This window comes from Papio anubis, chromosome 13 (assembly GCF_008728515.1).
Source record: "Papio anubis isolate 15944 chromosome 13, Panubis1.0, whole genome shotgun sequence".
Lineage (NCBI taxonomy): Eukaryota > Metazoa > Chordata > Mammalia > Primates > Cercopithecidae > Papio > Papio anubis.
The window spans coordinates 19,396,753-19,410,257 of record NC_044988.1 but is presented as its reverse complement, the minus strand read 5'-3'; the positions used below and the strand labels follow the sequence as shown (position 1 = coordinate 19,410,257).

The 13,505-nt window shown below is 45.4% G+C and overlaps 2 protein-coding genes across 3 annotated transcripts in view; one reads left to right on the top strand and one right to left on the bottom strand.

The window, feature by feature from the left end:
- GNAQ (G protein subunit alpha q) overlaps positions 1 to 1,411 on the bottom strand; it is a 323,595-nt gene extending 322,184 nt beyond the window's left edge. The window contains exon 1 of one of the 2 annotated variants that reach the window (XM_031654133.1): positions 706 to 1,411. In XM_031654133.1, the coding sequence (XP_031509993.1) occupies positions 706 to 841 (136 nt within the window). In that variant the 5' untranslated portion in view covers positions 842 to 1,411. Of the gene's footprint in view, positions 1 to 344; positions 522 to 705 lie in introns of those variants that run through there. The other variant, XM_017949945.2, reaches the window with a different exon arrangement.
- LOC116269998 (translation initiation factor IF-2-like) lies at positions 1,035 to 12,131 on the top strand. The gene is made up of 2 exons (XM_031654132.1): positions 1,035 to 2,865; positions 10,819 to 12,131. The coding sequence occupies exon 1, from the start codon at positions 1,049 to 1,051 to the stop codon at positions 2,405 to 2,407; it is 1,359 nt and encodes a 452-aa protein (XP_031509992.1). The 5' UTR covers positions 1,035 to 1,048; the 3' UTR covers positions 2,408 to 2,865; positions 10,819 to 12,131.
- Positions 12,132 to 13,505: the final 1,374 nt, after the last annotated feature.

The following is a 13,505-nucleotide window of genomic DNA, read 5'->3' as shown; positions in this document are numbered from 1 at the left end:
TTCGATGGTCTGGTGGCTAGAGAACAGCACTTCTGTGACACATTTGGGCTCGCCCTCCCGCCCCGCCCCCAATACACAGGCCCTTTCCTTGGAGGGCCAACCACTTGGCTTCCTCATCATCAGTGCTCCGGGAATCCAGTTGCGAGTCTGCCCACCGTTCCCCCATTCCCTCCTGACCCCAGAGGGCACTGATAATGGATGCACACCGGCCACCCCACCGCAGGCCATCCCCCAACGTGCCCCAGCTCCGCTCGCCACCCGCTGGGCCACACACACGGCTCCCCGCGCCACCACCCCATGGGATGCCGCGGCCACGACACTGGAAGTTCAACCCCTCTGCCCACCTTTCCACCCCCGCGCTTCTGGCCGGAGTGATCTGCCATTTAGCAGATGCACAGCAGATAAGGCACAGCCCTCAGGGACCCAAAAAGAAAAAAGCCGAGACACCCGGCAGGGCAGCCGCGACCCCTCTGCTGCGTGTGTGTGTGTGTGTAACGCGCCCGCGTTGTGTGTGTGTGTGTGTGTGTGTGTGTAACGCGCCCGCGCGCCCGCGCGGGTGAAGGCAGTGGCCGGGGGCGCGCCCGGGAGGGTAGGGGCTAGCCGCGGGCGCCGGGGGGCGGGGGACGCCGAGGGCAGCTGTCCCGCAGGGCCAAGGATGGTGGGCTGGGGGCGCAGAGGCCCGGCGGGGCCCCGGGCGGTACTCACCGAGCAGCAGCAGCTTGAGCTCCCGGCGGGCGTCCCGCTTGTCCCTGCGGAGCTGCCGCTCGATCTCGTCGTTGATCCGCCGGGCTTCCTTGGCCTCCTCGCTCAGGCAGCACGCCATGATGGACTCCAGAGTCATTCTTCCAAAGTGCCTCTGCTGTAGCCCCGCCGGCACCCCCTGCTCACAGCGCGCACACACACCCTCCCGCCCTCGCTCCCCCGAGGCAGCGGTGGCCGCCGAGCCCCCGCCGCCCGGGCGCGCGGCCGGGACGAGCTCCGGGAACCGCCGCGGGGGCAGCGGCCAGGGCCGGAGCCACCAGGTGGGCCGGGGGCGCGGTGGGAGCGGATGGCCTGGGCCGACGGGAGAAGCGAGGCGGGCGCGGGAGGCGGGCGCTGGCTCGGGGGGCGCGTGAGAGAAGGCCGCCGCGCCCGGCCTCGCTCAGACGCCCGCGCCTCCTTCCCCAGGAACGGGCGACCGGCCTCGCCCCCCGAGCCGCCGCCGCCGCCTGCGAGGCTCCCCTACGCCGTGCGCCTGGCGGCGAGAGCTCATCCACCGGGGTGTCCCCGCAGCGAGCGGCCGCCGACGGCTCCCCGCGCCCGGCGCGCCCGCTCCTCGCCGCCGCCTGACACGGCTCCCGGGCGCCTTCGGCCCTGTCCGCGCCCACCGCCCGGCTCGCGCGCAGACCCGGTTCCCGGCCCGCCCGGCAACCGCGCGCTCCTCCGCCTCCGCCTCCGCCCCCGCCAGACGCCCACCCCCTGCCCCGATTGCCAGGCGCGGAGCGGCTGCTCAGTGCGCGCCCTCCCCCTCGCCACACACACACATTTTCTTCTTTCTCTGAACTGGAGCACAGATCCGGGAGGGAGGAGGCGGCGGCGAAAGGAGGAGGGGAGGAGGCGGAGGGGACGGGCGCGGGAGGAGGGGAGCCGGGAGGCGGTGCCGCCCGGCCCCTCCTGGAAGGCTTTCCTGGGCTCGCGGCCGCCGCGGCGCGCCTCCCAGTGCGGCTCTCGCCTCGCCCGCGCGGCTCCCGGGCTGGGCCGGCTCTGTCGGGCTCTGCGGACGCCCACTGCTCCCGCACCCTCGGCAGAGCCCGCGGGCGCCGCGGTCACGGCCGCCCCCGGCCGCCGACGTGCAGCCGGAGCCGGCGGCCGCCGCTGCGTGCTAAGACCGCCGCCGACCTGCGGCTGCCGTCCGGCCGGGCGTGGTGAGGCGGGAAAATGGCGGTCTCTGCCTGCCTCAGCCCACCGGCCCGGGAGCGCGGCCGCGGCCCCTGCTGAAGTCGCGGGAGGCGGCCCCGCGGAGCCCCGCACGCGCTCCCTGCGGCGCCGGCGCTGGCGTCCGCGGCTCCCGCGCTGTGCCTGTGTGCTCCGCGGGGACGCTCCTCAGCCGCTTCTGTGTTTCCCGTTCCTATTTCTAAAACGCCATTCGGTTAGAAACTCTCGTGTCACCTCTGACCCCGGTGCAGTCTTAGAAAATAAGATCCTCTATACTGTGGGGAGCAACTGGGGAAGGGAAGGAATTGGCACCGGTGCCCAGAGGCACAGGGGGAGATTCACAGGCGAAGCTGTCCGCAAAGTAACGAGAGATAGAAATCTAAATCCTGAGAAGAGAAAGGAAGCTGCCCAAGTTTCCAGCAGCCTCTCGATAGGTTCCAACTTTTCATGCCTTTGTTTTTTTGGTGGTTGTTGGTGGTTTCTGTTTTTTTAAGTTGTTTTTGTTTTTGTTTCACAAGTTCTCTAGTTTCTGACAAGGCACACAATGTTTAACCGCCGAGTAATCGAATTTACCCTTCTAGACTGAGATTGAATTATGGATGACTTATGGGAAAATGTTAAATAATATGAAATAAACGGAAAGGAAACAATGAAATAGAAGAGAAACTAAGGTGGCCCCAGCAAAGTGGCATTCTAGTTTTTTTGGTTTGCAATATTTGATTGAGGCAGTTAAGTGTCGTGTGCATATTTCATTGTGATCGTCTGCTGATAAATAGCACACGAAAATAATCTCGTTCAATCAGGTCCAGGAGGTGAAACTCATACTGCTTCCTGCCTTAAAGGAACCTGAGATCTTCAAAGAAAATTGTCTTTTATGACGAGAACCGCTTTTTCACGTTTCATGTGTTCTCTGAAGTGTCCCTGGTGCAACCTGCTGATCCAGAGTGTAAGGTATGGTCATGACTTTGCTTTTGCTACAGATCAAGAATTCATATAGGGTTCTTAGACAACAGGTGTGTAACTTCCTTCTTTCTTTCATTTGCCATTACTCCACCCTTTCACACACATACACACACTCTAAACCAGAATTTAAATCAAGCAAGTCAAGATACAAAATGTACATTTTAGGTTCTCTCTTTAAAGCCTAGAAAATAATTAAATTTCACCTTGGCCTGGAGAGCAGAGAGGGCAAACCTCAACCCTTGTATGTGAATGCCTACAAAGAACAGCTAGACTTGCAATGAAATTAAAATTTAAAATCAAGTGACTAAAGAAATTAAAGATTGAAATTCAGTGTGCAAAAATAGTAGCTTCAGGAGAAAAAATTTTAAGTTTGCATCCTCCTAATATATGTCTGTATGTGAGCTTTGGAGAGACACAAAACAGAAAGCTTCAAGTGTCTGGTTTCCTACCCAAGGATCCTCTGAGACTTTCAAAAATGTCTTTTAAAATGAGTCATCAGGCTATCAGGTAATCTGTTTTTACTGAATTGTCCTATTGTTTGATGAATTTGCCTGTTTCAGCAGGCTGTAGATACAGTCAGAGTCTGTTTTGTCCCCCTGTTTCCCCCCAACATCAGGAGCACTCCCTGGCACTTAGATACTTGAATGGATACAATGAATCAATAGGAGAATGTTTCAAATACTGGGGAGAAATCAGGAAGTAAGAAAAACCAGCATGCTACAGTGATAAAGCCATATATGGGTGTCAAGAAGGAAACAGGAAAAGAAATTCCAAGTCTGAGCCCAGATCTATCCAAAAACCTTTTCATATTATCTGGAGAGCATTTGCCAAGCAAATATTCCTAGAGACTAAGTCAAACAAATGGAACCCATGCAGAAACAACTGATAGTTGACCATGTTCTACAAGCACATACTCTAAAACATGCAACTAAACAGGGATCACGTTACAAAATCCCAGTTCATTCAGTCAACAAGCATTTATTCATTGCCTACTATGTGTAAATAACAGGTGAAGGTGCAGGATAAGAGTGATACTAAAATGAATAAAATACAGTCCTTACCCTCCATAGGCTTATAGTCTTATAAGCAGCTATAATGAAAGACTAAAATCAATTTGTATAAAATTTGGGGTAGAAGTAACAATATAAAGGTATAAAAAGGAAGGGGAGAACTGGAAAAGATATGGCAGGAAAAGGGGCATTGAGATGCATGTTAAAGAATGAAAAGGTTTTCAATAAATAGGTACCTACATCACCTTAAAGTAAATCAGCAATTCCATGTCACCTCACACAGACAGTAAGATGATAAACCATTTTGAGAATTCAAGGACTAATGAGCTGAAAAGCAAATTGCAATACCCAAGGAACATTGAACTTCAGAGAAAAATAGGAAGACTGTCACCTTTTCTATGGTATCCTGAGATGGATCTCCAACCCCACGATCGTATCACCCTGTCCTTTGGGGATTGGAAAAGAAAAACAGTAAAAGGCATAGTTTAGTCTTAAGGAGTGGTTCTGCAGTCAAAGAATGAAAAGGCCGTGCTCTTCTAAAAGGATCTCCTGGGGAAGGAAAGGCCCATAGAGGTAATCAGACACAGGCAATATACAGTACCTCTCTTGTTCCCAGTCACTTAGCATGGCTGCTTCATAAGCGCCATCTCACTGTCATTCTCTAGTGTTCTCTTTCTCTCTGCCCTCTCCCCCTCTGAATTAGGAGCTTCTTGAGAGCAGGGACCTTGTTTTTCATAACTGTTTGCAAGGCACCAGAAAGAGAGCCTAGCCTAGAACAGCTACTCAGTAAATAATGAATAAACAAAAGAATGCTACCACCTACATCGTCAACAAACACACACTTGCAGACTGCCTGTCCCAGGCAGTGTATTATGCCAGATGCCTGAGGCATACAAAGCCCTTAAAGGCTTTATAATCTATTTGGTGAGACGGGCCATGCGCTTCAAAGAATAAACAATACAAAATGAGAAGCACTCGTTGCTAATATACAGTACGGAAAATGGATTGCTAGCAGAGTTCAAGAGAAGCAGTTCCCTAAGCTGCCATTCAAATTAGCCCAAAGTATGAGGAGACACACGCTGGTCACCCAGAAGACCATTTAGAAATCAGCCAGAAGAGCATTGTAGACCCTACAAGAGCTGGGAAAGAGCTGTCTGGCCAAGTAATAAAGTGGATTTGCTCCTGGGAAAGAAAGAGAAGCCGACACAGGGAGACGCTGAGAGCTGCAAATGGCACCACCTACAGGAACATTCTTGTAACAGCAGAAAAACTGAGATTCTTAAGTGGAACTGTCCAGTGGAAACAAGAGCAGGGCCAACATGTTGAAGATGAAAAACTAGGATGAAGCATCTTCTGAAAGAGAAAATATGCACATTACAAGTCATGTAGCAGATATTCTAGAATCTAAATGAAGCATAGTACCTCAGTGACATCTTTACCAAGCTCAGAAAATGCACCCGGGTAATACTCTTATTCCAATCAAATATATCTATCTTGTGCTTATCCAGGGTTAGCAATATCAAGGGAAGCACTGTACTTTACAGTTTGAAGGGCCACCAAAGTCCCAGTAGACTGGAAGACTCTAAGAGGCTTGTCAGATGGGAGCTCATTTTAAGTTGAGTAGAATAGTGTTTCAGCCAGAGAAGCTAATGTTTGATGAATGAATAAACAAATGAATGAATATGTACTAAAATCAGACAGTAAGATGTCAGGTCACCCCAAATCATGATCTAAATCTATTTGGGGCCGGGTGTAGTGGCTCACGCCTGTAATCCCAACACTTTGGGAGGCCAAGGCAGGCTGATCACTTGAGATCAGAAGTTTGAGACCAGTCTGGCCAGCATGGTGAAACCCTGTCCCTACTAAAAATACAAAAATTAGCCAGGTGTGGTGGCGCACACCTGTAATCCCAGCTACTCATGAGGCTGAGGCGGGAGAATAGCTTGAACCCGGGAGGCAGAGCCTATAGTGAGCCAAGATCGTGCCAGTGCACTTCAGGCTGGATGACAGTGGGACTCTTTTTATTTAAAAATTTAAAAAACATCTATTTGGGACCCAGCAGATCAAGGATGATTTAGCTAGTTTAGGAGTTTTCTTAACTGCCCTGCACTTACTACAAATTGGACCCCCCCCAATCCTTGAAGACTTTCCGGCTTTGCTGAACTCAAACCTAAGACCAAGAGTGTAAACTCATGGTCCTTAGCCTGCAGAAGTGTTGTTTTTGATTCAGTGGTACTATTGAGGTTTTTTAATTAGCTGCCAGCACAAAAATGTCAAGAGATTCACATAAAAATCTGAAGTTATTGGTCATGATCTAACAAGCCCAGGCTTGTATTCCAATGACAGTGCTTCCCACCAGCCTAATTTACTTCCCATTTCAGCACCACTTAGATCAATTTACACTCTGCTTTTAGTAACATGCCATACCTGTGGACATTGGAAGTGGGCCTCTGACCTAAAACAGTGAGCTGGAAGAGGACTGGATTTGGGCATTACTCATGTCAGGTTGATCAAGGCAATTGATTTATTTCTCAGTTTTTGTTGTATGTTTCTCAATCAAATAATCATTTATCCCATTACGTTCATCTCCTTTTGATGACTTCTCATGTAAAGCTCAATAAGGCCAAGATTTTTGTCTGTTTTGTTCACTCCTGAATCCAGCACCTAGAACAATGCCAGGAGTATAATAGATGCTTAATAAACATTTGTTAAATGAATGAAAATTAGATCGTCCAGTAAAAGAAGCCACATGTTGGCCACATGACAGTCTGTCTCTTTTTTTTTTTTCTTAGCCAGATGGTGTGCACCAAAGCTTGGCTCCCTCTGTAAAATGTTCTTCCACCCTGTGCTTCAAAATCTTGCCTCCAATGAGTTCACCAAGGAAAAGTAGCCATCACTAGAGTATTCAGAAAGTTGGGAAGCAATATTTTTGTTCAAAACCCAGATGAAAGCCTATATTAATTCCACCTAAATCAACTTTGTAGGAAAGTTGATATTCCTATCACCAATTCATTTCAGACCACATGCAGGTTATACATTGAAGATCTTGACAAGATATATAGTCAGAGTTGTTAATTGCTCAGTGTGTGATAAATTAATGAAACACAGCACGTGCTGATGGAAAACACATAAGTAATTAAAGTGCCTGTTCCGCCTTCTCAATGATCGAAATGGTCTTAATATGAATTTTTCAGTTTGTTATTATCCTTCTAAATTTTTCAACCTCCCATTCTGAATTTTATCAAGATGTTAAAAAAGGTAATCGCTTTTAAATTTTAGATAAATATAAAATATCTTCTCCTAACCACAAATTTAGATACCAAAGTGTTCTCTATTGCTTTATTTTTTCTCTTGTCTTTTTCTGTCTCTTCGGCCTACCAAAATCTATTTGAGCCACAAAATTTCCGAATACTTCTTCCAAACTTGTTAATGTTTTCCAGCTATACATTCTTATACAAATTCCTAAATGTTAGCTTTGAGGTGAGTGCATTGGACAATATGGAATTGGGTCTGGAAGAAGATGAGATGAGTGAAGATTTTTTGTTTGTTTGGTTGGTTGGTTGGTTGGCTTAGGCTTTGTCTGTTACGGCACAGAACTGTTAGTGATCTTGTCTCTATTTAAAATGTTGGGCTGGGCACAGTGGTTCACGTCTGTAATCCCCGCATGTTGGGAGGCTGAGGTGGGTGGATCATGTGAGCCTAGGAGTTCAAGACCAGCCTGGGCAACATAGTGAAACCCTGTCTCTACAGAAAATTTAAAAATTAGTCAGGCGTAGTGGCACATGTCTGTAGTCCCAGCTACTCTGGAGCCTGAGGCAGTAGGATTGCTTGAGCCTAAGAGGCAGAGGTTGCAGACAGCTGAGATCCCGCCTCCAGCCTGGGCAGGTAGAGACCCTGTCTCAAAAAGACAAATAAATAAAATGTTGATTATTTGTTTATCATGGGGTTTTTGCATTAATATAGATTTTTAAAGTATTACATTAAAATATTACCTATCCTGATTACTGAGATTTTTGATGCCACTTATATTTTGCACCCAAGGCAAATGCCTCACCCGGTCCCAGCTCTGGTATAGAGGTTATGCGTGAGTTGGCCTACAAACTGGAGAACTTCTCACTCTAGGGAAGGAATGAGCAGTGGGGGGCTATTTATTCTTTACAGCTTAAAAATATATATTATTGCTGCCTGTGGAACTAGAACAAAAGAACTTGGTTGAAAAGCCATTGGTTGTCCAAATGAAAGCAGTAGAAGTTTTCACAGTCTCTCCAACACTCAAAATGATGAGAAAAATACAGAAAGCATTACATTTAGGCTTACTATTTGGCTTACATTTAGAATCAAAGATCTTAGACTAAAGAGACATCAGAGGCTATGTGATTTAGGAATTTTTTAAAATCTGGCAATCATTTATTAAAAGTAAAGTGTACTGAAAAGCCAGTCTACAAAAGGGTAAAGGTGACATGGAATCCCCACGTCTTTCCTCTTTCCTCTTCTCTGAGGCCATTTTCAAAACCTCTGCACTAATACAGTTGCCACAGAGGATCACACTGAGAGGGTCTATAAATTGATCTAGGCCGTGCAGCCAAGAAGTGGCAGAGGCTGGGTGTGGTGGCTCACACCTGTAATCTCAGCACTTTGGGAGGCTGAGGTGGGAGGATCCCTTAAGCCCAGGAGTTTGAGATCAGCCTGGGAAACATAGTGAAACCTCTCCTCTACAAAAAAAAAAAAAAAAATTTAGATCAGCCAGGCATGGTGGCGTGTGCCTGTAGTCCCAACTCCTCGGGAGGCTGAGGTGAGAGGATTGCTTGAACTTCAGAGGTCAAGGCTGCAGGGAGCTGAGATCACACCACTACACTCCAGCCTGGGTGACAGAGTGAGACCTTGTCTCGAAAAAATTAAAAATAAAAAGAAGTGCCAGACGCCGGACTAGGACATGGGTTATCTCACTCTGAATTTTCTTTTCCTGATTCCCCTTCCTTGGTCTCCACCTTTCCTGACCTCAACATTTGTGTTCATCTTTTTGAAAGGATCAGTGTTCACTTAACCTTTTACCTATTCTCAGGAAGTCCATAACTTACTGATAGTAAATTACAGAGACCTTGTAGGAGCATTTGCATTTTCAATCAAATCAAGGCCCCAGATTAAAACAATGCTTCTGACCCCTGGCTGCACATTAGCATCACCTGGGGAGCCTTTAAACCATACTGGATGCCAGATTCTTACCCCAGATACTTGGATTTAATTGGTCTGGGGTGGAGCTTGGTATGTTTTTATATTTTTGTATGCCTCCAGGTATTCCAATATGCAAGCAAGATTGAGAGCAACTGAGTTACAGCAATAAAACTAATTACATGTGCAAGCCTCAGCCAGTAAGTGGATGATGTAGCCATAATTACACATTCAGACAGGGAAGTAAAGGCAGTCCCGTTTAGGACTAGGCCAGTACTAGGCTCAGTGCTCACTAGAACCAAGCTAGCTCTCCTTCATCACCTGCTGTCCCATTAGACCTTGAGACATTTTTTATGTGCTTTTCCCCCTGCATCATTTTCTTCAATTTTTTTTTCAATTTTACACAAGAAGTAAGTCTCCCTCCCACCCCCAACCCACCTCTCACTTCCCCAGAGGCAGCCAGTGTGACTAGTTTCTTTGGCAGACTTCCAGAAATTCCTGTGCATAGATAGACATAAATGTATATTTTCGTTACACAAATGGTTGCATACTATGCAACCTATTCTGTAATTTACTGTTCTACTCATAATGTATTAGAGATGGGTCCCTATCATATACTCTTTCTTTTTGACACTGCGTAGCATTCTATTACAGATTCCCCACAATTTCTTAAGCAGTCCATTATTATTATTATTATTATTATTATTATTATCATCATCAAGACAAGGTCTCGCTCTTTTTCCTAGGCTGGAGTGCAGTGGCACAACTGTAACTCACTGTAGTCTCGAACCCCTGGGCTCAAGCCTCAAACTTCGGGGCCCAACCAGTCCATTATTGATAGATATTTGTTTCGAGTATTACTTCTATAATAAATATTTATGCATTTAGTCCTTTGTTCTTCCCCTGATTTTTTTATTTATTAAATATGCTTCCAAGATTATTTTAGTGCCTGATTGGTGTTCCATTGCTTGAATTTATAATAATCTGTTCAAACAATACTGTCTTGTTAGACATTTATGTTGTTTCAATTCTTTTTCATTATGAATGATGCTGCAATGAACAATACTTGTATATCAATCTGTGTGTGTATCTTCATGTCCCTAAAATAAATTCCACAGAGTAGAATTATTTGGCCAAAGAACATGCACTGTTTTAAAGTTTTTGATATATAGTGCCAATTTTTCTCCAGAAAGTTGGTAGCAATTTATACCCACCAGCAACATATAAAAAGTCTCATTCCCCCATCTTTGCTAAAACACAAGTACTGATTGTAAAATTATGAATGGGTTTGTGTCAAAATGCTGGTGATTTTTTTCTAACTAATTTTGGGAGGTTTTTCCATCATTATAAACTACTCTGAGGCTTTAATAATTTCAGAGACTTTTATAAATCTATGTGTCTATCTACAAATCATTGTAACCAGGATTTTATTATAACTAAATTGTAAACCATAAGCTGAGTTTTTAAAAGCTGGAAGTCTAAAGAACGAGCTGCTCTTTATTTTGGGGTGTTCTAATAAAACCCATAATTCAGTGAAAAGTCTGCTTGACAGTACAATCCAAAATATTCCAGGCTTCCTTTTAATGCAAATCCACCAGACCCTATAGTTTAAGAAAACCTTGATCTTGTTCTATAGGCATTTCCAAAACTTTATTCTGCAGATGCCCCATATACCCTTTTAACTCTTCGCATCTAGGAATGTAGCTTGCCCAAAGCGAATAAAAATTCTACTGGCTAAACCTTCCCTTTCATTCATTCACAGGGAATTCAAGAAAAGTGCTCAGCTTCGTGAAGATTAGATCTCAATGGTGACATTTTGCAGAGATCAAGAAAAGGATGTTACCAATTACTTGGGGGAAAAATTGCTCCCCAGGAAGATATAGAGTCCTTTTTAGTATCTATCTTGTTATGTCACAGGTTACATGCTGTGCATTTGCTACTACTGTACTTGTAGGGGAAATCTTCAAATATAGTACATTTGAATTAATTTTAAAAACTAAGAGCTGGATTAAGTAAGAGTAAAGCAATTTCCTGAGAACTCTTCCTGACCATTCATTGTTCAAGTCTTTTAAAAGTCATCACACACTATTTCTTTTGGACTCTTTGTCCTGCCAAGTGATGAATATCTGAAGATCTGGAATCACTCAAATGCACCTAAATTATGGTTAGAATTTACCTGAAGTACATGCCTTGCAAGATTTTTTAGTAGGGCCTGCCTGAAGAATTTTGAGGCATGTGGTGGAATGTCAATGAGATGGCAGATTGCTGAGATGCCTGTTGTTAGCTCTGAAATGCCATCTAAGCCATGTCATTGTGCCAAAGGTATTTATTTCAGTGTACATCTTTCTACAGGGATAGGTGCAAGGCTGCCAATTCCACTAACTGCAATTCCAGGACTACAGATTCTAAACTTCTTCAAGGCAGGAGTAGAAAAAGAAAGGTTATCTGAGGATTCCAGGATCATTCTCTTCTCTTCTCCGTGAGAAATACCTCAATGTCAGATCGATCTGCAGGAGGTTGGTGCCCTGACTATATAGAAGGCTGAATATTGGTAAAATGGAAATAACTTGTGTCTCCCCAATGCAGCATATTCAAATGATTTAATGTTATTTATTCTTAGGCCACATCTGTCAACTTAGACTAAAATAGACATTTCTTTGCAAAGGAACCTCAAACTCCTTGACCTAACTATGGGATTACTAGGACCCAGTAGACTTAGTATCAAGATAATGGGAGAGAGTTCAACAGGAGTCGAGGATCATGCTACTTTGCCCACTGAGGCCTGACAAGATAGATCCTGCTCTAGATTCTGCCCACAGCAGTTCAGTATTACACAGTGTGTAAGGATTACAACCATATAAGCTTACAGCTCCAATAACCCCATTCATTCTTTTTATTCATGCATGTATGAAGTCGTTGTATTCAGAGGAAGAAGTCTGTGATCGGAAGGACTCAAGTCAGTATCAAGAAAAGTTGAGCATGGTCGGGTGTGGTGGCTAACACCTATAATCCCAGCACTTTGAGAGTCCAAGGCAGGTGGATCAGGAGGTCAGGAGATCGAGACCATCCTGATTAATATGGTGAAACTACATGTCTACTAAAAATACAAAAAATTAGCCAGGCGTGGTGGCAGGCACCTGTTGTCCCAGCTACTTGGGAGGCTGAAGCAGGAGAATAGCATGAACCGAGGAGGCAGAGCTTGCATTAAGCTGAGATCACGCCACTGCACTCCAGCCTGGGCAACAGAGTGAGACTCTGTCTCAAAAAAAAAAAAAAAAGTTGGTCACAAGGCAGGTTAGCAGAATAGAACTCACAGGTAGGGGCCAAATCTGGTGCACTACCTCAGAGTTGAGATTCATCACAGTGAATCTGATGCTGATCCCCAGAAAATAGGACTAGAGTCAGACAGTCCTGAATTGGTCCTGGGAGCTGGAGACGGGCCATACCTGCACTGGGCACCAAATGGCCCCATGTGCTGTTTGGAGGAAGCTGGCAGAAGGACCTGTGCCTGACAATTCTTTTCTTCCCTTTCCAAGCACGGTCAGCTTAGTAAGTACCAGTTCTGGATTGACTTAAAACAAGTTTCCAAAGACTTTAGATTTCTTCAATATTAAACATTTATACTTTTTTTTTTTTTTTTGAGACGAAATCTCACTCTGTTGCCCAGGCTGGTATGCAGTGGTGCGATCTCGGCTCTCTGCAACCTCCACCTCCTGGGTTCAAGGGATTCGGGGTTTTCCTGCCTCAGCCTCCTGAGTAGCTCAGACTACAGGCATGCGCCACAATGCCCGGCTACTTTTTGTATTTTTAGTAGAGACAGGGCCTTACCATGTTGGCCAGGCTGGTGTCAAACTCCTGACCTCAAGTGATCCACCTGCCTCTGACTCCCAAAGTGCTGGGATTACAGTCATAAGCCACCACGCGTGGTCCTCACCTTTTGTTTTTTCTCCAAATAAAGACATTTCTGGGCTAAAAAAGTACCAAACCCCAAATGGATGTATTGTTTCAAAGCTTTACTTATAGGTGAGTTTAAAAAAAAAAAAAAAAATGAAGTTTCAAAAGTATTGATATTGCTTCCAGGATATAAAATTCAACCCCAGAAAAACATTTCTGGAACTCTCCATATTTTATTCTGTATGGTAATTGTTAGTATATAGTAATTTTTTAAAATTTTCTTGTGAAAAGTGGAACAACACACACACACACACACACACACACAAGGAAAGGAACCTGTTAGAATATCTGATGATACTTGATTGTAAAGGAAGGGCAGATGGGCAGTAAGTCTCAGCATAATAGTGGAGACCATATCCAAAGTAAATACCATGTTTCCTATCATATTGCATAACAGGATTTTCTGATTAGAAATGGCACATGCTAATTATACAAAATTTGGGAAATACAAAAAATATTAAGGAGGAAATGAAATACGCTGAAGACCACCATGGT